The sequence below is a fragment of the Canis lupus genome, chromosome 13 (assembly GCF_003254725.2).
Source record: "Canis lupus dingo isolate Sandy chromosome 13, ASM325472v2, whole genome shotgun sequence".
In the NCBI taxonomy this organism is placed as follows: Eukaryota; Metazoa; Chordata; class Mammalia; order Carnivora; family Canidae; genus Canis; species Canis lupus.
This window is the reverse complement of record NC_064255.1, coordinates 38,352,105-38,376,574: the sequence shown is the minus strand read 5'-3', so window position 1 is coordinate 38,376,574 and position 24,470 is coordinate 38,352,105. Positions and strand designations below refer to the sequence as shown.

The following is a 24,470-nucleotide window of genomic DNA, read 5'->3' as shown; positions in this document are numbered from 1 at the left end:
GACAGTTGGCTGTGCCTGTGAAGCACATAGAGGGACGGGATGGGTGTCTGCACCGGTTGGGGCCTTTGTTCCTGTGACGGCTAGGCGAGCACGGAGGCCACATGGTGTCCCCTCCTGGAAGGTGCCTTTGATGTGTTCATGGCCATCACCTCTTGTTTCTGCTGCCTGGAGGCCTGTGGGTCACCACTTAGGGACCCCCGTGCCACGGATTAGCGCCGAGAGCTGGATGGGGTGTGGCCGTTCCACCTGCGGTCCTGTGACTAGGACCTCTCAGACACCACCTCCCACATCACCTCTGTGAGAACTGGTGCCCAAGGAGACCCAGAGATCAAGGACCCCTATGCAGAGGTCTCTTGAGGTGCCCACGCACATGGGGATCTAGCTTCTGAGCTGGTGAAGAGGGGCAGCTCCAAAAAAGAGCTCTCTCTTTTTTTAAAGAGTTTGAGAGAGAGAGAGAGAAGGAACACACCTAGGGGGAGGGGCAGAGGGAGAGGGAGATGTGGGCCCCCATCCCAGGACTCCGAGACCACGACCTGAGCCAAAGGCAGATGCTCAGCCGAGCCACCCAGGTGCCCCGCATCTAACTTTTAAACTTAAATGTAGGTACAGATCCCGGGTCTCCAGGATCACACCCTGGGCTGCAGGCGGCGCTAAACCGCTGCGCCACCCAGGCTGCCCTGTTATTATACTTGTTAAAGTGATCTGCGATTAAGAAAAAAAAAAAAAAAGTGATTTGCGATAGTAAAAACTCAGGTGATAGCATTTTTTTAGCAATAAAGCATTTTTAAAATCAAGTTATGTACATTTCTTTAGACATAATGCTACTGCACACTTCACAGATGACCGAATAGTATAAACGTGACTTTTACATGCACTAGGAAACAAAAAATTCATTTGACTGACTTTCTTGTGATACTTGCTGTGTGGTGGTGGTCCGGAACCCAACCTGTAATATCTGTGAGGTATGCCTGTAATATCTTATTAAAAGAATTGTGTTTTGAATTTTTGTACTTATTGGAATGAATACAAAGATTACAGAAATTTAAAAATGTACTTAAATGTGAATTTTACCTTTATAGATAAGAAAAAATAGAATAATGCTAATATAGATGAAGAATGAGATGGTGTCCCATTGTCTTCTGTGCACTAAAGTCTGATGAAGTAAAAACCAGAACAGAACACTAGCAAGGGGGCATCTGGGTGGCTCAGTGGTTGAGCGTCTGCCTTCAGCCCAGGGCATGATCCTGAGGTCCCGGGATCCAGTCCCACATCGGGTTCCCTGCATGGAGCCTGCTTCTCCCTCTGCCTGTGTCTCTGCCTCTCTCTGTGTGTCTCATGAATAAATAAACAAAATCTTAAAAAAAAAAAAAACCCACAATACTAGGGAGATACTGATCAACAATAGTGAAATGAAGTTTCACTAAATTTTTTATAAAATTTTGTGAGCTGTTTATCTGCCTCAGTGGGCACTTACCAAGAAAACACTGTTCTTTCCTGTAATACATGTTGCTAAACTGTATTGAAATGTTGCTTTTTAATTTTGCCATGAAAACTGCCTTCTCTCAGTCACCTTCTGTATGACACTGAGCAGGGCCACAGGCAGAAAAACAAGTAAGTAGCTTGTTTGAACTCGTCTGAGTTTAGCAAATCCTTGGTATCAAGGAACCTCTAATAGGGCATGGAATTCTTTTTCTTTTTCTTTTAAGATTTTATTTATTCATGAGATACACAGAGAGAGGGAGAGAGAGGCAGAGACACAGGCAGAGGGAGAAGCAGGCTCCATGTAGGGAGCCCGACGTGGGACTCGATCCCGGGACCCCAGGATCGTGCCCCAGGCCGAAGGCAGGCGCCAAACCACTGAGCCACCCGGGAATCCCCAGGGCATGGATTTCTTGAATCTTCTTCCTTTTCTTCTTTTTTTTTTTCTTTAAAGATTTTATTTATTTATTCACAATAGATATATATATATAGAGAGAGAGAGGCAGAGACACAGGCAGAGGCAGAAGCAGGCCCCATGCCAGGAGCCCGACGTGGGACTCGATCCTGGGACCCCAGAATCGTGCCCTGGGCCAAAGGCAGGCACCAAACCGCTGAGCCACCCAGGGATCCCTGATTTCTTGAATCTTCTTTTAGCAAAGATGGTTCTCAGTATTTTCACATAACACTTATAATATATTCTACACAGAGCAAGTAGTCAGGTATTTTTCAAGTAACACTGGTAACCTGTCTTGAAAATCAGACGTTCCGCATGAAAACACTGATTTTTTTCTTCATCATATTTAATGGGAAAAAGCAATTCATTATGTCAGCCAACCAGTTTCCTAAAACATAATTAAGACGCTGGCAAAAGACCCTTCTACAAGAAGTAGTTTGTTGCGTTAGGCTGTCAGACGTGGTTCCCTGACCTCCATACGACTGGTGGACGGTGTTGCTGCTGCCTCTCCTTGCGGAGGCACCCAGAGGCTACACAGTGCACTCCCACTTGACACTTGGCATACTTTCAGTGTGTATGTGCAATTAGGCCTTCCAGTTGGATTTGAAATGCAGCTTAAAGTGTTTTCCTGCAAGCTGTTTTGAGGAAAAGGTTGATTTGGTTTTCTGATATAAATACAAGTTTACACCTATAACCATTAACTGGAATACATATTGAAGGAATAATGTGATTTGTGAACTTTTAAACTATCCAAAACCTGGGGTGCCTGGGTGGCTCAGTTGGTTAAGTATCTGCCTTTGGCTCAGGTCATGATCCTGGGGTCCTGAGATCGAGTTCCACCTCAGGCTCTCTGCTCCATGGGGAGTCTGTTTCTCCCTCTCCCTCTGTGCTCTCTCGCCCATGCTCGCTCTCTCAAATAAATAGGATCTTTAAAAAAATATAAACTATCAAAAACAAAAGGACATGCTACCAAGAAACGTTAAGCAGGAAGATGTCCATGGGGTACGCCTGTGTTTGTGACATGATTAATGTTAATAGACAGTGAGGTTAAGAAGTTATTTCCTTTGTATTTGAAATAATACATATGGCGGAAATAAAATTTTAAATTAATTAAAAAATATTTCTAGAGTCCAATTCCAGTGTTTTATGCTGAAGGTAGTTTTGCTGTTTTTTGTTTGTTTCTGAGGGAGAGAGAATGAGAGTGGACAGGAACAGGCGGAGGGAGGGCAGGGAGTGGGGGATCCCGGCTCCCCAGTCGGTGCAGAGCCCGAGGCGGGGCTCAGTCTCTCAAGCCTGAGATCATGACCTGACCCAAAACCAGGCGTTGGACTCTCAACCGACTGAGCCCCCCTGGTACCCCGAAGCATGGTGGCTTTCTGGTAATGATGGCAGATTGGACACAAAGGTACAGTTTCACTCTCTCCCAGACACCTGCTGACTGAACAGTAAAGTGATGTTTTAAAATGTCAGACTTTGAAGGATGGGTAAAGTGAGAGAGGATACAATAGCGGTGAAGTTTTGGAATCTGGGGAGCAGATGGATCAGTCCTAATTCACTTGGCAGATATGGGAAAGCCAGACTGTGTTGGCAGTGAAGAAAGCTGAGAACTAATCGCATTGGCACTACAGAATCCTCAGAAAGCTCAAAATTCAGAGGCTCCAGGGGGCTTTAAGGAAGAGAGAATCATAAAGAGAAAGCAAGAGGCTAACCTGAAAGATCAGGAGGGTATGAGAGGGACCAAATAGAGTTTCTAAATAAACGTTTGAAATTAAAAAACAAACAAACAAAAAACAGGCTATTAGATTATGCACAAAGAGACTTTGTGGAAAAACTGAAAGGAGTTAAGAACTCAGCAAAGGGTTGATCAGATGGAAAATAGGATGGAGAAGGTGATGGAGAAGTGGTCGAGGACAGAAGGCAGAAGTTTAAGGTGCATTTACTTTCAGTCCAGAAGGGAAAATAGAAGGGAGGAGAGGCAATATGTGAAGAGCTGTTGGCTAGGAAATATTCTGGAATTGATAAAAGATAAGATGATGGAAATGTAGTTTATTTCAAACAGAATAGTGTCCATATTGAGACACATCATAGTGATGCTCCAAAACACTGAAGATCCAGAGAGGAGTTTATTTTATGTTTCAGGGAAGGGAGGGACAGAGGGAGAGGGGGAGAAATCCTCAAGCAGACTCTGCGCTGAGTGCAGAGCCCAAAGTGGGGCTTGATCCCAGGACCCTGAGATCCTGGCCTGAGCCCCCCCAGGGGCCCCTAAGAGAAGATTTTATTTTATTTTATTTTTTAAGATTTTATTTATTCATAGACACAGCTAGAGCAAGAGAAGCAGAGACACAGGCAGAGGGAGAAACAGGCTCCATGCAGGGAGCCTGACGTGGGACTTGATCCCAGGTCTCCAGGATCACACCCTGGGCTGCAGGCGGCGCCAAACCACTGCGCCACGGGGGCTGCCCCAAGAGAAGATTTTAATAGCAACCAGAAGTAGGGTGCCTGGTGGGCTCAATCAGGGGAGCTCGTGACTCTTGATCTTGGGCTTGTGAGTTTGTTTAAAAATAAAATCTTTTAAAAAATAAAGCACCTGGGTGCGCTCTCGCTGTTTATCTCTCTCTAATAAGTCTTAAAATATTTCTTAAAAAGCAAGCAATAAGAGAAATGCCACCCAGAGTAATGGCAACAAAAGTCGTGGCTGCCGTCTCTGCAGGAAGGAGGGACGGCAGAGGCAGTGGAGGAGGTCTGAGATGCTGAGAGAAGCAACCGGCAGCCTAGACCTGGAGTCCAGCAAGATTATCTTTTTTTTTTTTTTTAAGATTTTATTTATTCATGAGAGACAGACACTTAGAGAGAGACAGAGACACAGGCAGAGGGAGAAGCAGTCTTGCAGGGAGCCCAATGCGGGACTCGATCCTGGGACCCCGGGGTCACGCCCTGGGCTGAAGGTGGCGCTGAACCACTGAGCCACCTGGGCTGCCCGATTGTCTTTTAAAAACAAAGGTGAAATGAGGACTTTTTCAGATAAACCAAAATAGCGCGTTTATTATCCACAGAACTTCATTAAAGATACTCCTAAAAGATCTACTGTAAGAAGGAAGAAAATGGGGATCCCTGGGTGGCGCAGCGGTTTGGCACCTGCCTTTGGCCCAGGGCGTGATCCTGGAGACCCGGGATCGAATCCCACATCGGGCTTCTGGTGCATGGAGCCTGCTTCTTCCTCTGCCTGTGTCTCTGCCTCTCTCTCTCTCTCTGTGACTATCATTAAAAAAAAAAAAAAAGAAGGAAGAAAATGATTTTATTATTTTTTAAGATATTATTTATTTGAGAGAGCGCATATAAGCAGATGGAGTGTCAGAAGTGGATGGAGAGACTCCTCCAGCAGATTCTGTGCCCAGTGCAGAGCCCGACCCTGGGCTGCGTCTTACTACCCTGAGATCATGACCTGAGCCAAAATCAAGAGGCCCACACTCACCTGACTGCACCCCCTGGACGCCCCAGAAAAATGATTTTAAAAGAAAAGAATGAGATGTGGAAAGGTCTCCCTTAACAAGCGATGACCTTGTCCCTAAATCTAAACATTGAATGAAATAACGGCCCTTTGTAGGGTTCAGAAGCGGAGACCGAGCCACAGCATAGGTTGCAAGATGAAGTTGGAAAACTCTCAGAAAGGAGAACAAAGAGCTGGAAAAGAGGAGAGACGAATATTTGAAGGGCCAGCCTGGGAAGTCCAGCAGGTGGGTAATAGAAGTTCCAGAGATGGGAGAGAGGAAGCACCGATGACAGTTATCAAGGTCATAGAAGAAAACTGCACAGGCGTGAAATCAGACCCATCACCTTGAAATCCTAGAACACGGAGGACAAACAGAAGACTCTGGGCTCTCAGAGAGAAATAGGTCAGTTCATGAATCAAGAATCAGGAGGACTTTGGACTTTTTTTTTTTTTTTAAGATTTCATTTATTTGAGAGAGAGAGCAAGCGAGAGCATGAGCCAGGGGAGGGACAGAGGGAGAGGGAGAAGCAGACGCCCCGCTGAACAGGGAGCCCCACCAGCATTCGATCCCAGGACCCTGAGATCATGACCTGAGCCGAAGGCAGACGCTCCACCGACTGAGCCACCAGGCACCCGACTTTGGACTTCTTAGTAGCATTTCTGCAACTCAGAGGTGCATGAGGCACTGCCAAAAATTGTGATGGAAGGCAATTTCCAGTGTACTGTTTTTTACCCATTGAAACTGTCAAAAGCCTTAGAATTTGCCCCATCCTTCCTTTTCTGGCAATGACTGAGACCTTCTTTACCAAAACAAGGGAGTAAGTGGGAGAGCTAGTTTGTGGGGTGTGGAGTAGCGATGTGATGTGTGACAGCTTGTCCTCCAAACCGTGTGCATGGTGGTTGGGTGAAAGAGGGCGGTGCAGAGGGCGGGCAGGGGACACGCACCTGCGTCGCGCAGAGCAGTACGGCTGAGACCGGGGGCCCCGACGCTGCCCTTGCAGCCTCCTGCAGTCTCTGATGTAGTTGCCTCCCTGCCATCCGGGAGCCTCCGGATCATCTGCGTTGTGTAGGGACACAAGGAGCCAGCTGGTGGGAGCCGGCCCGGGCTGCAGCCCCCTCCTCCTTCACTCTCCATTATCTGCCTCTCGTGCCCCTGCCCCCACCGCTGCAGTGAGAACGACTCACACAGTGAGAACGACTCACACCGGCCCGGGAATCTGGCTGCGGGTTCTCCCTGTTTCCTTTGCGTTCCCGAGCCCTTTCACGTGCTGTTGCTAATTCTCCACTATAATCGTTGGGTGTTTAGCAGTTTGGGGCTGGCACAGCAGGGGTGGGGAGCCGGAGGAACTGAAGATTTCTGATAAGCAACCGGATGCCAGGAGAGATGGGAGAGAGGAATCTGGGGTGGTGCTGTGGGTGCAGAGTGAGACGGGACAGGGTGGGGGGAGGTGGGCATGGGGGTGAGAGGCTTTCTGGAGGGGCTGGGGTACTCGGATCTCCCTAGAGGCACAGGCCGCCTAACAGGTTGGAAAACTTAGCCCAGCACATTCCAGCAGGTGGGACAGTGACAGTGGCCGGTGGGCCTATCCTTGCCATTCCTGGAGAGGCTGCGAGTGGCCGTGGGGCTCTCGGCACCTGCCCCTCAGCGGTGTCGCGCCCACGCCCCGGCCCCGCATGTGCGCCACGTGCTCCCGGCAACTCCCGGGGGTCCTGTCGGTTCCGGGGGGGTTCTCGGCTGTCATGCTTCCGCCCCTTGCGCAGCCCCGGCGGGGCTGTGGTGTCCCTCCCGCGCGGCTGTCCCCGAGCTGCCCGGGCCCCGGCTGGGCTTCCGTGCAGCCCTTCCTCCTGGGCCCAGGCTCTCTCTGCCACGTCCCCCCATCAAACTGGCTGCGGGGAGTTTTTCTATTTTCCGGTCCTCCAACCTGCCCTTGACCCCTTCCTTCGATTCCATTTCTTTGGGGAAGTTCTGAGTCTTGCCGTCTGTGTCCCTGAGTCCATCGGTCACGGCTGCCTAGATGGAGCAGCTCCTGCGCGCCTCCACCTGCGGCCTGGGCTCTGGCGCCCAGCATGCAGAGTTGGTCGAGCATCCCTCTCCCGGCTTTGGCTCAGGGCGTGATCTCGGGGCCGCGAGCTCGTCCTTGTTGGTGGAGGGGACCGGCCTCTGAATGCCGGGCACGCGTGACTCCCCTCACTGGAAACCCTCAGGACGGGGTCCAGCCTCCATCAGCGTGGAGGAGCTGCGTGGCCCCCCGTGCAGACGGAGGCGCGGTCGTCAGTGCGGACGCGTCCCCGGCAGGTGCTGTAGGCCGGTGTCCCAGCGCAGTCCCCGCGGCGGCCGTCCCCGCTGTTGCCGGGACTGGATGGAGAGGAGCCCCTGCGGGGCACCGCTGGGGAGGCGCTTCTCGGGCTTGGCTGTGGTCTCCTGCAAGGGGTTCCCAGCCAGGCAGCCCTGCCTCTCGGCCCGGCCCGCTGCACCGTCCCTCAGGGGCACCCTGGGCGCGTGGCCGTGCAGGCCGTGGGCAGGCGTGTGCGGCTCAAGTCCCGTTTCCTGGTTACGGCCTTTTCCCAGTGTTTTTCTATTCTGCGTTCTGTTGAGATTAAAAGTTGCCATTTTATTTTTGTCTGGTGTTTGACTAACGTTGTGTCGTGCCCTCAACTGTGAATCCTCCTAAAGAGGGGTCGGAGGCGGCTCAGCACCTCTGGGGCCCGAGGACTCCTCTCCACGTCAGCTGTCATGGTGTTGACAGTGTCCCTCGTCACTTTGGAGACGCCTCAGCCGGTCCCGTGTCTGCAGGTGCTCCCCCCCCCCCCGCGCCGTGCTTCCCCCGGGGACGGTCCCCGCAGCTAAGGCTCGCAGCTCTGTGGGCGGGAGGCTGGCTCTGGATTCTGTGTCCGCAAAGGACTTGATTTTACTCCCATTTCTGAGGTGTGACTTCGCTGGCCTGGAACTTCACGCTGCTCGTGATCCCCTCGGGCCCGTGGGGAGCCTGCCCGCCGCACAGACGCGGGCCCGCGGCAGCCGCCGCAGGACACCCCATTTCCCCAGTGAATCGCCTCTTTGCTGGGCTCCGTTCAGCTGCGTGGGTTTATCTGTTCACGGCAATCGGCAGACTTGGCGGCGGTGGTGGGAATGTCTGCTGGCCTTTCCCCCGTGGGGAGAGGCGGCAGCTGATGTCCTAGAACACAGGCTCTTGGAGCGCGAGTGGGGGTAGCAGCTGGCCCGGGCCCCGCGCGGGGGGACGGTGCCTGCTTGCCTCCGAGAGTGGCTGGTGCCCGTGCCCGTGGCGCAGGCCGGGACCCGCAGGCCCGCCTCCTGGGAGGTTTTCTGTCTGGACGCAGCGAGAACCGAGAACCGGGAATGCAGATGGGCTCCGTGTCCCCGGGCCGAGGGCGCCCAGAGGCTGTGGCTGTGTGGCTGCCTGCAGTCACCGCCCCCGCCGGGACACGGGCGTGGACGTCATTCCGGGCGGGCTTGGAGGGGGCAGGGGGCTTGGAGCTTGTGCCTGGTGAGGGGGGAGAAGCATGCGGGTGCGGCTGCTGGCCTGTGGACGCCGTGGTGGCTGTGGACGCCGTGGACGCTGGGCGGGGGCGCCGGGCGCAGAGTGACGCATGTTGCTGGGCACCAGGAGCAGATTGCAGCTTCCTGGGGCTCGTTCTCCCAACAGCCCCCGTCAGGAGCCGGCACAGAGCGTCTTCTGTTCCGGGGCTGGTGTAGGAAGTTGGAATCAAGAGCCTCGTCGCCCACTCGTGCCCGGAACTTCCTGCAGCGTGGGGTGGAAAGGAGCGAGCAGCTGCCCCGGGGTGGGGGTGCAGCTGGAGGCCCAAGGCCGCTGGCTGCCCCACCAGGCTGCAGGTCGGCTCCTGAAGGGGCGGGCAGGACAGCCACGCCGCACGGGGTGAGGGTCCATGGGGGTGGACGTGCGTGCAGCTGCCAGATCTTAGCCAAGGACTCCTGGGGTCGCCACACGCTCCCCGTCCGCGCTGTGCTGTGCTCTCCTGGAGGCGAGGCTGCGAGGCTCTGAGTGGGAGCAGGACCCGGCAGTCCAGGCCACACAGGCCTTGCTGGCACCCTCCCTGAGCGCTGGGCACCATTCTCCCCACGGGTGCACCTCGCCCTAGGGAGCGTGTCACCCTGGCTGCGACCTGGCCCGGCGGGCTCCTGGACCTGTGGAGCCTGGGGCCGCCGTCTGCCAAGGGGAGGAGAGCAGCTGTCCGTTCGCACGGCCCTGGGTGCTGCGTGCGGGAGGCACGGGGGCCTTGCCGAGGTAAGGGACCTGCAGGGCTGGGGGCGTCTCGGGTCAGGTGCAGGGCGCTCACATGCCGGCTTAGGACAGTGCCCCGACCTGCGGCCTCCCCTTACGTGCTCCTGAGAACAGTCCCAGGGTGCACGTCTCTGGTGAGGCGCCCTGCCCAGCCAGCCCGGAAGGGAGGAGCAGGCCCGGAGGGGCTGGGCTTGGCTGCTCCCCCAGGTGCACCGGGTGGCCTGCACCTCGCAGATAGGGGGAGGCGCCCCAGGAAGCAGCAGGGTCTGCAGAGGTACAGGTGTCAGGACTTTCTGAGGAATGTTGCCAGAACCACGAATAGAAACAAAAACATTCCGTTCTGCAGAAGGTACTATTTTAAAAATCTGTGCAGATGACAAAAGCAGGGCGTAAAAGTAGAGAAATGAACGAAAGCAGGTGGAGAGACAACCCGCGTGCGAAGGTGTTTGGAAACCGCCTGGTGCAGGGCCGAGGCCTCTCCAGGCTGAGACCGGGCGCCACGGAGCCCATGCCACGCAGACGTATTTCCAGGCATCTGCAGCATTTGTGGGTTATTTTCCCCACATCTGCTCTGTTGCTCGGGTCTGTGGCCCGAGGTGAGCCCAGCCTCCTGAGGTCAACCTGCTGGTGGGCAGCGTGTGTCCTGGGTGCCACCTCACCGACCTCACCGACCTCACTGACGCCCCAGAGGAGGGAGGGGAGGCACCTGCGAGAGGCTTCGGCCAGGGCGCTTCCCATGCTCCTCTGACTTTCACACTCTGAAGCCGTATTTTCACTCAAAAGTAGACTTCTGCTACGAAGTGAGTCCGTTCATTTCTTGTTTGTTGACTCACTAAGTGGCACTGTAGGCGCTGGGGACCAGTAGTGAGCTGAGGGCCTCGTGCTAGCTCTGGCGTATTTTTTTTAAGTGGGCGCCACGCCCAGCAGAGCCCAGCACGGGGCCTGAACGCGGGGCCCTGAGGTCGACACCCGAGCTGAGGTCAGGAGTGCACCCCCTGAGCCACTTAGGGGCCCCCTAGTTTAGTGTATTTTTAAACAGCTGAGATTTAAGTAATAAAAACATGTCCATCCCCTACCGGGCTGCCGTCCCAGACTCACTGATGCTGCCGGGGCGAGCCCCGGGTGGAGCCTCCCAGCCTGGGGACACTGGGAGGGTGACCGCAGGCCCTGAGCTGCGCCCATTGGTCACAAAGCCCTCCCCCAGCTGTCCTCGCCCTCTCAGACCCAGTGGGGTCACCCGTGCTCATGGAGGGTTTGGGGAACGAGTGTGACCCAGGCAGTTCTGGTCGCAGGGCCACTTCTCTGTTCTGACCACTGGCTCATGAATGTGTGATGCGTACTTTGTTCTCTGTAAATGGTCCCAGGGGCTGCGATGCAGTCTTGCTGGTGAGACCAGCCCTGGATGAGGGGGACCCGGCGAGGGCCGCAGGGATTGAGGGGGGCTGTGCGGCCGGCTCCTCCCATGGCAGGTGGGGGTCAGGCGTGTCCCCAGGGCCGCCGTCCAAGTACTGGGCCAACAGCACCCCCCTCAGAGACTCCTTCTGTGTTGCAACCAAGTGGCTCCAAACAAGTGTTCTTTCTGTGTGGGGCGCGGCCTGACATCCTTTCCCAGAAAAGTTTGAAGAGCTGGTCCTGACCCACAAGTCGATGCCATGACTGGCAGGTCGGGTCACGGTTTTTTAACTGTGACAGTGTGGCCCCTTCTTTGGCGGGGGTCGATGAGAAGAGCCGTGCGGGAGGCGCGAGCGAGAAATGCCAGCCTGTCCTGGTCACTGAGTGCGGAGAATGGGCCATTGTGCCTCCAGCTCAGAGCCAGGCTTTCAGAACATGAAACTGAGATGCCCGCATTGTTCAGAACTTGGAAAACTTATTAAAAACAGCATTGAGAGTGGCACTTGGGCCTTCTGGACATGGTGGCTGACTCAAGGCTTGTTTATTCTACTTCCCTCCCTGAAACTCTCTGAAATGGACAAAACGGATGAAAAATAGAGAATGAGATTGAATCCCCAGTGAATCCAAGGAACAGCGGCAGCCAGTGGAGGATGCTGCCCAGTGGGGAAGGGGGGCAGGAGCCGAAGCTCTGATGAGCCTGCAGCTCGTCCTTCCCGGCGGGTTCCAGGGACGCCACCCGCGGTGTGACGTGATGCTTTGCCGGGCGGCGGGAGGTGAGCTGCAGCGGGCACGGGCCCCGCTGGCACCTTCCATGAGACCCCGGCCCCCCGGGGTCGCTCCCGGGGCTGGGGGCGGAGGAGAGGCCTGGGCTCCCGGCCGAGGGGCCCCGCGGGCGCGTGTGGCCACTGTCCGGCCCTGACGGGGCCCATGCACAGCCCCGGCTCCACGGCCCTTTCGGGAGACGCCTCTGCGGCCGTGGCTGCTGCGCGCCGGCTGAGCAGCAGGCTGGGGACGCGGCCTGGCTCCTCGGGGACCCTCAGCGGCCGGTCCCACCTTAGGCCGCCTGCTAGGTGACGGGCGGGCCTCTCTGCTCTCCATTTGAGCTGGATTTCTGTCACTTGCAAAGAAAAAAAAAGTTTTAATACCAGAAACTCACTTCAAGGCAGAGCCTGTGCAAAACTGTGGCAGCAGAGTGTTCTGGAATGACGCACCCCACTTGCGGCTGTCCTTCACTTGTTCAGAGATGAGCAGGAATCAGGAGCCGACGTGCACCTTTACCTAGAGGGTCGGGAAGGAAAGAAAGGGAAGGAGCCCAGTTAGGGAGGGAGGAAAACAGGAGAACCAGCAGAGGGCGGACAGAGCATGTTCTGTTTACTGGGAAAAGGAGACTTCACGATGCTAAAGAGAAAAGAGCTCAAAGAAAAGACGAGGTAGCAGGAGGGGACGCGGCCGTGGAGCCGAGGAAGGAAGGTGAAGACCCGCCGCCGTGGCTGCTGAGGAGCACGTCCCGCAGGGTGCGGGCTCTGGACACGGGCCTGCACAGAGCAAGTGGAGCGTGCCCCGCACCCGGAGGGGACCGTCGGGGGCTGAGGCCGCTGTGCTGCCCGCCTCGTCCCTGCTCCGGGGGCGGCAAGGACCGGTGCTCTCCAGGACTTTGTTCTGGGCCAGCTCAGCTCCAGGACGGGCGCCCCGCCCGGCGGAGGGGCAGTGCAGGTGCTCCCCGCTGCGCCCCCGATGGACAGGCGCAGTGGGCACTCGCGTGCAGGGAGGCAGAGCGTGGCCCAGGCCGTCGGCGGCAGGGACTCTTGCCCGCTCCCCCACTCTTCTATTGAGCCAGTCGTCGGTATCGGTGCGCACTTGGGCATGTTTCCTTTATACTTTGGGTTATCACCTAATAAGACTCGTCCCCATGGCTCCAGCTTTGGTCCTCGAGAGCCCCGGTGACAGACCCCATCCCTGTGCGGCGGTGTTTCTGGTTTAGCTCTTCCTTCCTGCCTCCCTAGGACCCCACACACTCGTGCCTTTTTCCTGCCCCCGGGATTTCAGCCGTTCCTCCAAGGATCCCTGGGACCTCTTATTGGAGCAAGAACTGGGCCCTGGGTGTGATCCTTGCTGCGTAGGTCCTCAGCTGGCAGATCCAGGAAGTCTGTGTATGCACTCCGACCTGTGTGTGCGCGCACACCCCTCCTCTGACCTGTGTACGGGGTGCGCACACATACCTCTCCGCACAGCTGTCTGTGCACACTGACCTGTGTACGTGTGAGCGCGAGCGCACACAGATCTCTCCTGGTGTAGTTATCCGTATGTGTTTTACATTGAATGGGAGTTCTGACTCTCGTCTGCCCTTGTTCCTCACCACGTGGGTTATCCCAGCCTCCTCCCCATGCCTACCTGTCACCTGCCATCCTTTTGCTGAATTGTTTCCCATGTACACACGTAGTTGTATCAGAGTTGGAGACCCATACTCCTGGGAAGTGACTTTATCAATGAGACCGTGTCAAATTACCGTTCTTCCTTACATCCTTGCTCATTTCTAAAGTTACTCAGGTCAGGGGCGCCTGGGTGGCTCAGTAGGGTCGTGGGATCGAGCCCCACCACAGGCCCTGCACTCAGCAGGGAGTCTGCTTAAAGATTCTCTCCCTCTGTCCCTCCCCCCCTCCACTTGTGCACGTGAGTGTCCACGTGCACGCTCTCTCTCTCTCAAATAAGTAAATCTTAAAATAAATAAAGCTACTCAGGTCAAAAATAAAAGTTACTCAGGTCAGCATTTTTCCCTCCACTCCATTGTTTGCAATACGGGATTGCAATTGCAGGACAGATTGTTCTGTCCTATACTGCATTGTGTCTTGAGAACCCTTGACCTCCTAAATTATTTTCTTATAAACTTGTTAAAGTTTACTCTTTTTGCTATAAATTTCCATGGTTTTGACAAACGCGTAGTATCAGTTATTCATAATGGCATTGTCATTCTGAGTAGTTTCACCCCCCACCCAAGACATCCACTGTGGTCACCCATTCAACCTTCCTCCCTCCCGAGTCATTAGTAGTTGCTATAATCTTTGTGCCACTAATACAGTTTTGTGTTTTACAGACTATCGTATATTTAGGATCCTACATCAGTGTAGCCTAGAACAAACGTTGTAAGTCCTTAGTTATACAGTGTGTCAAGATACATTCCAAGTGATTAAGGAGTGTGTTTATTCAGTAAATGTTTGATTACTCTGTGTCAAGGATGCAGTGGTCAACAAAACAAATACCATCTCTGCCCCCATGCTGCTTACCCTCTGGTGAGGGAGGGAAATTAAATATCAAAGCCGTAATGCTTTATTTGTGTAATTAGGGATCACTAAGCAAAAGTACCTGGACTTCCTCATGTTCACAAGGTGGAATAACAGGAATCATACCCTCTCACAAGGAACTAATAAAAAGCTGGATAATATTTATGAAACCCTAGTTTTCTGGGGCACTTGGTGGCTCAGCTGGTTAAGTGTCTGCCTTCGGCTCAAGTCATGATCCCAGGTCCTGGGATGGAGGCCCATGTCGGGCTCCCTGCTCAGTGGGGAGACTGCTTCTCCCTCTCCCTCTGCTGCTCCCCCTGCTTGTGTGCGCTCTCTCTCTATCAAATAAAATCTTTAAAAAAAAAAAAAAAAGAAAGAAAGAAACCCTAGTTTTCTAAATTTTGGGTGTGAGAGGATAAAGTACAGTGATTACTGTTAGACGAGAGTCAAACAGGGTAAGTCCAATGATTTCCTGGTTTGCTGCATGAGGGGAGTTTCCAGGTCGTGTTGCAGGGATGCAGGGTCTGGCAGAGGCCCTGAGTTCAGGAGATGGAGTTAGAGTCTGGTGGCCGTGGCGATGGAATTTGTGGGGGTGGGGGGGCAGCAGAATGGACTGCTGCAAGCAGAGGGCACTCCGAGGTCGTGGGACAGAACCGTTGCTTCCTACAGCGTGCTGGTCAGCACGTGGACCTGAGGAAGCTGAGAGACGGAGGATCCCGCAGAAGGGGTAGAGGGTGCCAAGAGCCCTCAGAATAGCGCAGAGGGTGCTGTGTCTCGAGGCTGGCTGAACCCCCAGTCTACTCAGGGGAGAGTAACCAGCCATAGAATAAATACTGCTTTGGTGCCCCTGACCCAAGTTAGGAACAAGAGCCAAAGGTTTCACATGGTTTCCAAGTAACTGGATCCCAAAACAGAGCCCAAGAATATTTATAGGAATTGAAAAGTTATTATAACTGTATTCCATGTGCTCAGAAAGCTAAAGGAGACGCGGGACGCATTGAGTAGAGACACAGTGAAGTAGAGACACAGTGAAGTAAAGACGGTGAAATGCAGAAAGATCCAAATTCAGCTTACAGAGCTGAGACTAAAAGGAACGTAAAACATCCTGCGTGGAACTGGCAGCAAATTGGACACTGCAGAAGAGAAGGACAGTGAACTGGAGGACAGAGCAGTAAGAACGATCCAGACTAAAACAAGAAGAGGGGAGTACCCCTGAATAAACAAGAGCGGACTGAGCTGCGGGACACCTGGGAGAGACTCGTACTTGTGTGATTGCCGCTCCCAGTGGTAAGGGAAGGATGCGGAAAAACCGTCTAAATAAATAATGGCTGAAATGCCTCCCAATTTGATGAAAACTCTAGTCCTGAACAATCTTAACAAACCAAGTACAGTCACATAAGGTTCATCATAATCAAATTGCTCAAAAACAGTGATGAAGAGAAAAACCTTAAAAGCAGCCAGAAAACAAGACCTAATACAGCCAGAGGAGCAACGTCACGGACAATAGCGGATTGCTGTGTGGAGAGTGTGGGTGAGGAGGTGAGGAGCCCAGGAGCAGCCGGCCTGGAACTCTGTGCCAGGTACATCCATCGTTAGACGAAGGTGACGTGAAGATACTTCAGATGTACAAAAGCTGGAAGAATTCGTCACCAGCGGACCTTCCCCGCAAGTAGTGCTACAGGAACTGTTCTAAAAGCTTCAGACGGCAGAGGGATGAGACCTTGTGGAAATCTGGATCTACCCAAAAGACTGAAGACCCCTGGATATGGTAGCCACATGGCTAAAATAGAGATAAAATGATACATAGATGCTGTCTTATTACTTAAATCTCTTTAAGAGATATTATTTAAGGGATCCCTGGGTGGCTCAGCGGTTTAGCACCTGCCTTTGGCCCAGGGCACGATCCTGGAGTCCTGGGATCGAGTCCCACGTCAGGCTCCGGGCATGGAGCCTGCTTCTCCTTCCTCCTGTGTCTCTGCCTCTCTCTCTCTCTCTCTCTCTCTCTCTGTCTATGATAAATAAATAAATAAATATTAAAAAAAAGAGATATTATTTAAGATATGGCTCAGGGGGTTGAACATCTGCCTTTGGCTTGGGTGTCATAATAATCCTGGGGTCCTGGGGTCAAGTCCCACGTCAGGCTCCCTGCTCGGTTGAGGAGTCGGCCTCTCCTCACTCTCCCTCCTTGCTCATGTTCTCTTTCTTTCTCATATAAGTAAAATCCTTAAAAAAGATGATAATTTAAATAAAAGTGACAAGGAAAAAATGACAAGGGTGGGGGTGGTTATAATGTATATAGAATAAAACGTATGACGAGAATGGCACAGAAGAAATGGCAAACTTGTATACTTGAAAGAGTGTGATTTTCTTTTTTTAAAGATTTTATTTATTTCTTCATGAGAGACAGAGAGAGAGAGAAGCAGAGACACAGGCAGAGGGAAAAGCAGGCTCTGTTCAGGGAGCCCAACGTGGAACTCGATCCTGGGTTCCCAGGATCATGCTGGGCTGAAGGCAGGCATTAAACCGCTGAGCCACCCAGGGATCCCCCTTAGAAGTGTGATTTTCCTTGAAGGCAGATTATGATAAATATGGACACTAGCCCCAAAACATCTACTAAAATAGCAAAACAATAAATTACAGCTGATAGGTTAACAGTAGACATAGAATTGAATTTCGTAAGATACTTAACCCTAGAGTAGGCAAAAAAAAAGAAGAAAGGGGAAATAACAGATGGGACAAACTTTAAAAAGTAGCAAGATTGTAGATTTCAACCTAACCATGGCAACAATCACAAATCTAGATGATTAAACACCCACTTGAAAGGCAGACATTGGGGCACCTGGGTGGCACCGGTTGAGCATCCAAGACTTGATTTCAGTTCAGGTCATGATCTCAGGGTCGGCTCGAGGGTTCTCTCCTGCTCTTCTCCCAGTATGTGTGCATGTGCACGCGCTTGCTGTTTTTCTCAAATAAAAACGTCTTTGTAAAAGGCAGAAATTGTCAGCATGAAAAAACAGTACCCAAATATATGCTGGCTGCAGTAAACCCACTTTAAATACAAAGACACAAATAGGTTAAAAGTAGAAGGAAGGCAAGAGATGTACAATTCTAACACTAATAGAAAGCGGAAGCTGCTGTAATAATAGCAAATACACTGATTTCAGAGTTGAGGAAACTACCAGATAAAGATATTTAATAATGATAAAGAGTTGAATTCACCAAGAAGACAATGTAAGTTTCCTGCTCCTAATGGCAGAGCTACAAAACAGGGAACACAAACCGATAGAACTGCAAGGAGAAGTAGACAGATCTGCGATTATAGTTGCTACTCTCCGTGCCGTTTTCTTAGTCATTGGAAAACTAAGTAAACAGAGGATTGGTACTGGCGCTATCAGCCCACTTGACCTGGTTGGACCAGCAGCATGCTGTTCCAGTGTGTTCAAAATGTTGACCAAGATAAGTCATTAGTCTGCATCATAAGTTTTTTTTTTATTATTTTTTTAATTTATTTTTTATTATTTTTTTTTGCATCATAAGTTTTTTGGACAAAAATGGAATTAAGTTAGAAACCCATAAAAATGTCAGAAAATCACCAACTGTCAGCAAAGAAAATCACATACTTCTGTGTAATCCATGACTCAAAGGAGAAACCAAAAGGGAAATTGAGAAGCATTGGATGAAATTGTAAACAGTCAGAATTTGCAGGATGCCAGAGAAGCTGTGCTTTGTTGGGGGCTTTACAACACCAAATGCCTGTCTCAGATTGGAATTTTATTTTATTTACTTTTTAAAAAGATTTTATTTATTTATGAGAGACACAGAGAGAGAGGCAGAGACACAGGCAGAGGGAGAAGCAGGGTCCCTGCGGGGAGCCCGACGTGGGACTCGATCCCGGGACCCGGGGTCACACCCTGGGCCGAAGGCAGCACTAAACCCCTGAGCCACCGGGGTTGCCCCCAGATTGGAATTTGAAAACATTGCAAAGCACTCAATTTCTACCTTAAACTAAAAGAAGCAGAGCAAACTAAATCCAAAGGATTGCAAAGAAAAGGAAATACTTAAGATGACAGTGGAAATTAAAGCAGAAACACAAGACAGGAAACTAATGAAGCCAAACGCTTTTTTTTTTTTTTAATGTAAAAATCAATGAAATTGAGAAACTTCCGGCCAGCCAGATGACATGAGAGAGTGAAGAGAACTTAATGTCAGGAGCAAAAGAGACGGCATCACTACATGTTATATTGATCTTAAAGAGATCACAGGAGAATGGCCCGTGAGCCTTGTGCTGTAGATGGAACAGCTTGCACGAAGTGCACAGACCCCTTGAAAAGCAAAACCACTAAAGGAGACTCAAGTTTAAGACCTGGTGAGCTTCGTATCTGCTAAAGTTGAACCTGTAGTCACGAGCCTTGCACAAAGAAGACTCCGCGTCCAGACGGCCCCACAGGTGGATCCTGCACACACTTGAGGACTGGATGGTGGTCCACACAGACTGGCCCAGAATACTGAGAAGATTGGTTTTGTTGGTTGTGCTGCTCTTCTCCTGATACCGAAACCAGACAAAGACGGTACCAGGAGGAGCTCGCAGGGAAACACAGACGACCTAGAATAATGACAGCAGTTTCAGAAGTGAAGAGCACAGCTGGGAGGGCTGGCGGTGTGTAATTTCAGACCCAGGGCCCTGGGGTCACCAAGGCCTCTGCTCGGGGCTGGAGGAGGCTTTCTGGGGGCCAGGGGGCCGACTCTGGAGCAAGGAGGGCCAGTCACATGCCTCCCGGGTCATCCTTGCCAACCGCTGCGGCCTTGAAGGATGAGACAAGGCCTGAAAGGGGGGACACAGACTGGGGGGGGGGGCGCTGATGTGAGTTTCAGGTTATGGTTGATACTTTGTAGTTTTTCAGAATTTTTACTGCTCGGTATTTTTTTTTTGTGATGATGTGGAAGCCACACAAGGTCACCTGTTTTCACTCAGACAAGGACTTAGAAGTACTTGAGGTTTTTTTAAAAATATTTTATTATTTGAGGGCAGCCCCGGTGGTGCAGCAGTTGGCGCCGCCTGCAGCCCAGGGCGTGATCCTGGAGACCCTGGATCGGGTCCCATGTTGGGCTCTCTGCATGGAGCCTGTTTCTCTCTCTGCCTCTCTCTCTCTCTCTCTCTCTCTCTGTGTGTGTCTCAATAAATAAATAAAATCTTTAAAAATTTTTTTAAAAAAGATTGTATTATTTGAAAGAAAGATCACAAGCTCAGGAGAGGGGCAAAGGGAGAGGGAGACGCAAGACTCCGCTGGGCGGGGAGCCCGACCCGGGGCTCCATCCAGGGCCCTGAGATCACGACCTGAGCTGAAGGCAGATGCTTCACCCACTGAGCCACCCAGGTGCCCCTCATTTTTTTTAAGTGGCATTCCTAATAGTTTTAAGTATTTACATAAAAGTTGTATGGATGTTGGAGTGTCAGCGAGGAGGAGGCTGGGAGCATCTCAGCAGCCACGAGCCCGGCACGGTCAGGTTGACCTGTGGTGTCACCCTCTTTCTGGGCCTACGGTCTCCTTCCGTGGGCCTCTGGCCAGCTGTGTCCCACCCGGGGCTTTGAATCTGTTCTATTTCCCCTTGGATAGCATCCTGGGATCTGTGAGTCCCCTGTGCAGGGTGGGTGGGTCTGTCCCGGTCCAGCTGGGATGGGGGCAGTGTCCCCCGTGACACTCTTGCTCCTCATTTTTGCAGCCTTTCTCCTGAGGTGAGGCCTGGGTGCAGAAGACGTAAGCGCGTGGGCGTGAAGCTCCTGAGCTCGCACTGATGGCACCAGGGGGGACCCCAGGCGGCACTGCCCGTTGGGTCCCCACTGCCAGGCATGAGGCTGAACTTCGTGGGAGGGCGTCGCGCGGTGTGTGTCGGGTCGAGTTTGGCTTCAGTGCCTCGCCGCGGGGACGTGGGGAGCCCTCTGTGGTGGGGAGCGTCGCACGGTCCACCGAGGTGTTCGGCCCCCTCCAGGGTGACCCGCGCGCACTTCCCCCTTCCCCCGGCGGCATCCGCTCCCGGTGATCATCAGCCGCAGCGATGCCGTTACTTTGTCAAGTGTGTGTTCACACTTCTGGCTTCGTCTGTTTTTCTAGTGGATCATCTGCCCTGTTCAAGGAGCTCTGCGTGCCCGGGGCGTGGCCCTCCACGCCGGCGTCGCCGCCCTGGGCTTCCTTGCCTCCCCGTGTGTGTTGATGAACGGGCTCTGACTCTTACCCCGGCCCACTCCTTAAGTTTTCTTCGTGGCCAGTGGTTGCTTCTGCCTGGTTGAGATCCTGAACCTGCCTGATGGCTCTGATACTCCGACGTTGGTCTAGGTGTTCGTCCGGAACAGCACTCCGTGGGGCGGCCAGGGCCATGGCTCGGGCTGTTTGCGTGTGCGTCCCGTGAGCACAGCACCATTCCCGGGAGGTCACCTCCCGGCCGTGAACCAGGGGGCCTCCGCGCGTTTCCTGTGAACGTTCCCCCGTCCGGGTCCTGCCAGGCGCCTCATGCTCATCACCGCAGCGGCGCCAGGCAGTGGTGGCGGGCAGCCTCTGGGGGGCCAGGCCCGGGGGGGCACAGGGGCTGCACAGGTTCTGCAAACACCAGGGTGGGCAGCGACCTCTTGGGAACCCACTGCTCAGACACGTCTGCTCTCCCCCAGGCCGCTGCTTTCCTGATTGACGCCGGACGGGAGTCCCGATGATCCGCTGACTCCGCGCACCCGGGTCCTCGGGGAGAGCCTGCGATGTCCCAGGCCAGGGATTATGACTGTGAGAGCCACGATGCTGCTGCGCAGGAGCCCCGCCTCTCGGGATCGAGCACCAGGTGAGGAGGCACCGCGGTGGGCGGGTGGCCGTGCACCTGCACCGGCAGGAGGCCCTGCTTCGCAATCGGGGGTGAACCTGCATGTCCCGACGAGGCCACGGTCTGACTTCACTGAGGCTTCCTGGCCTGCCGTCCTCTCGCTGACGTCCTACGGCTCATGCACCTCCTAGGCCCAGTGGCACAGGACACACTGCTCCTCCTGCAGTGCCTGTGGCACCACGTCCCAGGCTGTGCTCTTACGTGAAGGCCCACGGCGCCGCAGGGCTGCCCTCTGGCAGAGTTGATGCCAGGTCTTCTGCTCCCATGGTTTCCTCTTGGCTGGTGGCTGGCCCAGCATCAGGAGACTGGGGGGTCTGTGTGTTCTTGTCTCCTCACTTTTCTTCCTCTGGGAATAATCTCTATTCCTTTCTTTTTCTGTGAATCATTTGTCTTTTTTTTTTTTTAAGATTTTATTTATTTGGGGTGAAGAGAGAGCACGAGCGGGTGGAGAACGGAGGGAGAAGCAGGCTCCCCGCTGAGCATGGAGCCCAACGTGGGGCTCGGTCCCAGGACCCTGGGGTCCTTCCCTGAGCTGAAGGCAGACACTCGGCTGACTGAGCCTCCCCAGGCGCCCCTGGATCATTTGCCTTGACCTTCCTGATTTGTAGACTTTGCTTCTTTGTATTCTGTGTAGACGTCATGTTTGGGCTACACACATGGAAGATTGTGTCTTAGTTCGTGTTCACATTTTTTCATATTATTTGGCTGGTTTTTGATGAACAAACAGGTTAAACCCTAACATAGTCTGTCCCACTGGCTTTTCTGTGTTTTCATACCATTTCTGTCTGATTTGATAAATCCTTTCCCGATTGAGGCCCTGAAGCTCTGCTAGATGTTTGAAGATTGAGCTGGGTTTTGATGCTGCCTGTCCCCCAGGGGGCGGATCTGTGAGGGGCTTGCTTTGGTGTCCACGCATCTGTGCACCGGTGCAGGCTGCCTGCCAGGCTTCCCGGCAGCCTTCACACGGCCCTCCTGCCTTCTCAGGACGCCTGGGCTCTGCTTGGCCATTGGTCCCTTCCGTGTGGGGCGATGGCAGTCAGTCTGCCCCCCACCCAGGAAAGACGCCCTGCTGGGACTCTGGCTGGCGGTGTGATCTGTGGGGAGACCCGGCTGTGGCGTGTGCAGCTCCTGGCCGAGGCCCATCGCTTGCCGGTGGGGGGCCGAGTGCTAGGCTACACCTGTGCCCAGGGCTGTTCTTGCTTCCGTGTCTCTTCCTGGTTTCCTCCTTCCTTCCCTACGTCCTCATGCTCCCAGTGTCGTGGCACCGAGGGCGCTGGTCCTGCCAGTGCGGGAGGTGACGCTCGTGGTTGATTCTCGTCCGTTGCTTCCCTGTTCCCTGAGGGTGAGATCGTGCACCAGGGAGTAGGGTGCCCGGGACACCAGGGAGCTGTCGCTCTCGGGAGGACTGCGGGCGCTGTGGTCGCATCAAGCACCCCGGGCTCATGCTGTGGTGTCCCCGTGGTGGTGGGTGCCCCTCTGGTGGCCGGAGCCGGGACGCAGGCCTGGGAGGTTGGGCGCAGCGGCCGGTGCCTGGGGGCCGAGGGTGGTGCTTCCTGGCTAGTAGGTGTGAGCTTCATGTCCCCGGAGGCCGGGAAGTGCTTACTGTGCGCCGAGCGGCCCAGCGTGCGGCAGGCCGAGGTGCCCGTGGCTATCTGGGGACCGAGGGCAGAGCCCCGGAGGGGGGGGTGCCCTCCAGGCAGGACCTCCCGGCGGCGAGGGAGTGGCCAGCCTCTGTGCGGGGGTTTGCGGGCCCTCCGGCCCATCCCGTGGCTGCTTCCACACCGCCTGTGGGAAGGCAGCAGCACGCTGGGACTGCGCTGACTAACGGATGCTGTGCGGGGGACGCCACCGCCGGTCGGATGGGGCAGGGCGCCACAGGACGGGCGAGGCCTCCGCGGGAGGCAGGGAGGCAGCCTGGAGCAGGCCAGGCAATGCTGCGGGACCCAGGCACCAGGGGAGCACTCGGCGGGAGCACCCAGGGGCTGAGCGCCGCTGGCCGTGGCCCAGCTCCGTGGGGCCCTAACATCATTCCTGCCTCCGTGCTTGTCCACGTGCCCCCGGCGATGGAGGGCGCGCTCTGTCCCCGACACCAGCCACCCTGCAGGGAGTCCCCGTGCCCCTGCACCCCAGCCCCTCTCCCCTCGGCTTTCCGTGGGCAGCACCCCGCCCCCCGCATCCCCTACACCGACCTGCTCAGGCTTCCCTGAAGTGGCCATGCTTTTTCTTCGATGGGATAAAATTCCTGTAGAATGTACCTGTAAAGAGAGTATGGTTGGTGTTTCTACACACTCCTGAGGTCATGCAGCCGTCACCACCGTCTCTGCATCTGCAGCCTTTCACCACCCCGTAAAGAAACCCCTTTGCATTAGCAGCCGCCCCCCCGCCCCGCCCCAGCCCTGGCAGCCACTAATCCACCATCATTCTGTGGACTTTTCTGTTAAGTTAATGGAATCACGCAACAGGCAGCCTTCTATGATTGGCTTTCTTACCTCCACATCCTGTTTCCAGGCTCACCCACGTTGTAGGACGTTTCAGGGCTAACCCTGTGTAGACGGTACCACATGCTGTTATCTGTTCTTTGGGTGATGGGCGCTTGGGCTCTCCACGTTTTGTCTGTAGTGGCTCGTGCTGCTGTGAACGTTTGCGCACAGGTTTCTGTGTGGACATGTTTCTACTTCTCTCGGGTCAGAGAAATGCTGGATCATGTGCTAACTCCGTGCCTGAGTGTTTGGAGCGCTGCCAGGCCCTTCCCACCAGCAGTGGGCGTGGAGGCTGCAGTGTCTCCACATTCTCTCCAGTACTGGTTGTTAGGGTGTCTTCTTGTTTGTTTTAAGGATTCTGTTTATTCTTTCAAGAGAGAAGGCAAACACGCACACGGGGAGATGGAGAATCAGACTCCCCCCTGGGCAGGGAGCCTGAGACAGGGCTCGATCCCAGGACCCCAGGGTCACAACCTGAGCCCAAGGGAGATGTTAACCGACTGAGCCCTCCAGGTGCCCCTCATGTTTTTTAAAAATTATCGTAACTGGGGATTCCTGGGTGGCTCAGCAGTTTGGCGCCTGCCTTTGGCCCAGGGCGAGATCCTGAAGTCCCGGGATCAAGTCCCACATCGGGCTCCCTGCATGGAGCCTGCTTCTCCCTCTGCCTGGGTCTCTGCCTCTCTCTCTCTCTCTCTCTGTCTGTCTCTCATGAATAAATAAATAAAATATTTTAAAAAAATTATCATAACCATCCTAGTTGGTGTGACGTGG

General features: G+C 53.9%; 2 protein-coding genes across 12 annotated transcripts in view; one reads left to right on the top strand and one right to left on the bottom strand.

Annotated features, from left to right (window-relative positions):
* Positions 1-24,470, top strand: part of ARHGAP39 (Rho GTPase activating protein 39) — a 90,153-nt gene that overhangs the window by 22,908 nt on the left and 42,775 nt on the right. For all 4 annotated transcript variants that reach the window (XR_007401775.1, XR_007401776.1, XM_025450643.3 and 1 more), the window contains exon 2: positions 21,017-21,180. Coding sequence is in view for 2 of the 4 variants with exons in the window: in XM_025450643.3 (XP_025306428.3) it covers positions 21,101-21,180 (80 nt within the window). In the remaining 2 variants the exon portion in view is untranslated. The remainder of the gene's footprint in view (positions 1-21,016; positions 21,181-24,470) is intronic.
* Positions 1,845-24,419, bottom strand: LOC112662233 (mucin-1-like). Of its 8 annotated transcripts, none has more exons than XM_035713760.2 (4): positions 23,709-24,419; positions 23,409-23,474; positions 12,234-12,355; positions 1,845-11,645 (listed from the first exon to the last, which is right to left on the bottom strand). In XM_035713760.2, the coding sequence occupies exon 4, from the start codon at positions 9,513-9,515 to the stop codon at positions 8,496-8,498; it is 1,020 nt and encodes a 339-aa protein (XP_035569653.2). In that variant the 5' UTR covers positions 9,516-11,645; positions 12,234-12,355; positions 23,409-23,474; positions 23,709-24,419; the 3' UTR covers positions 1,845-8,495. The 8 variants fall into 8 exon arrangements, 7 of the variants coding, with proteins under 7 accessions (XP_035569653.2, XP_048949190.1, XP_048949189.1 ...); XM_049093233.1 differs by having other exon boundaries at positions 1,845-12,194; positions 12,289-12,355; XM_049093232.1 differs by having other exon boundaries at positions 1,845-12,355.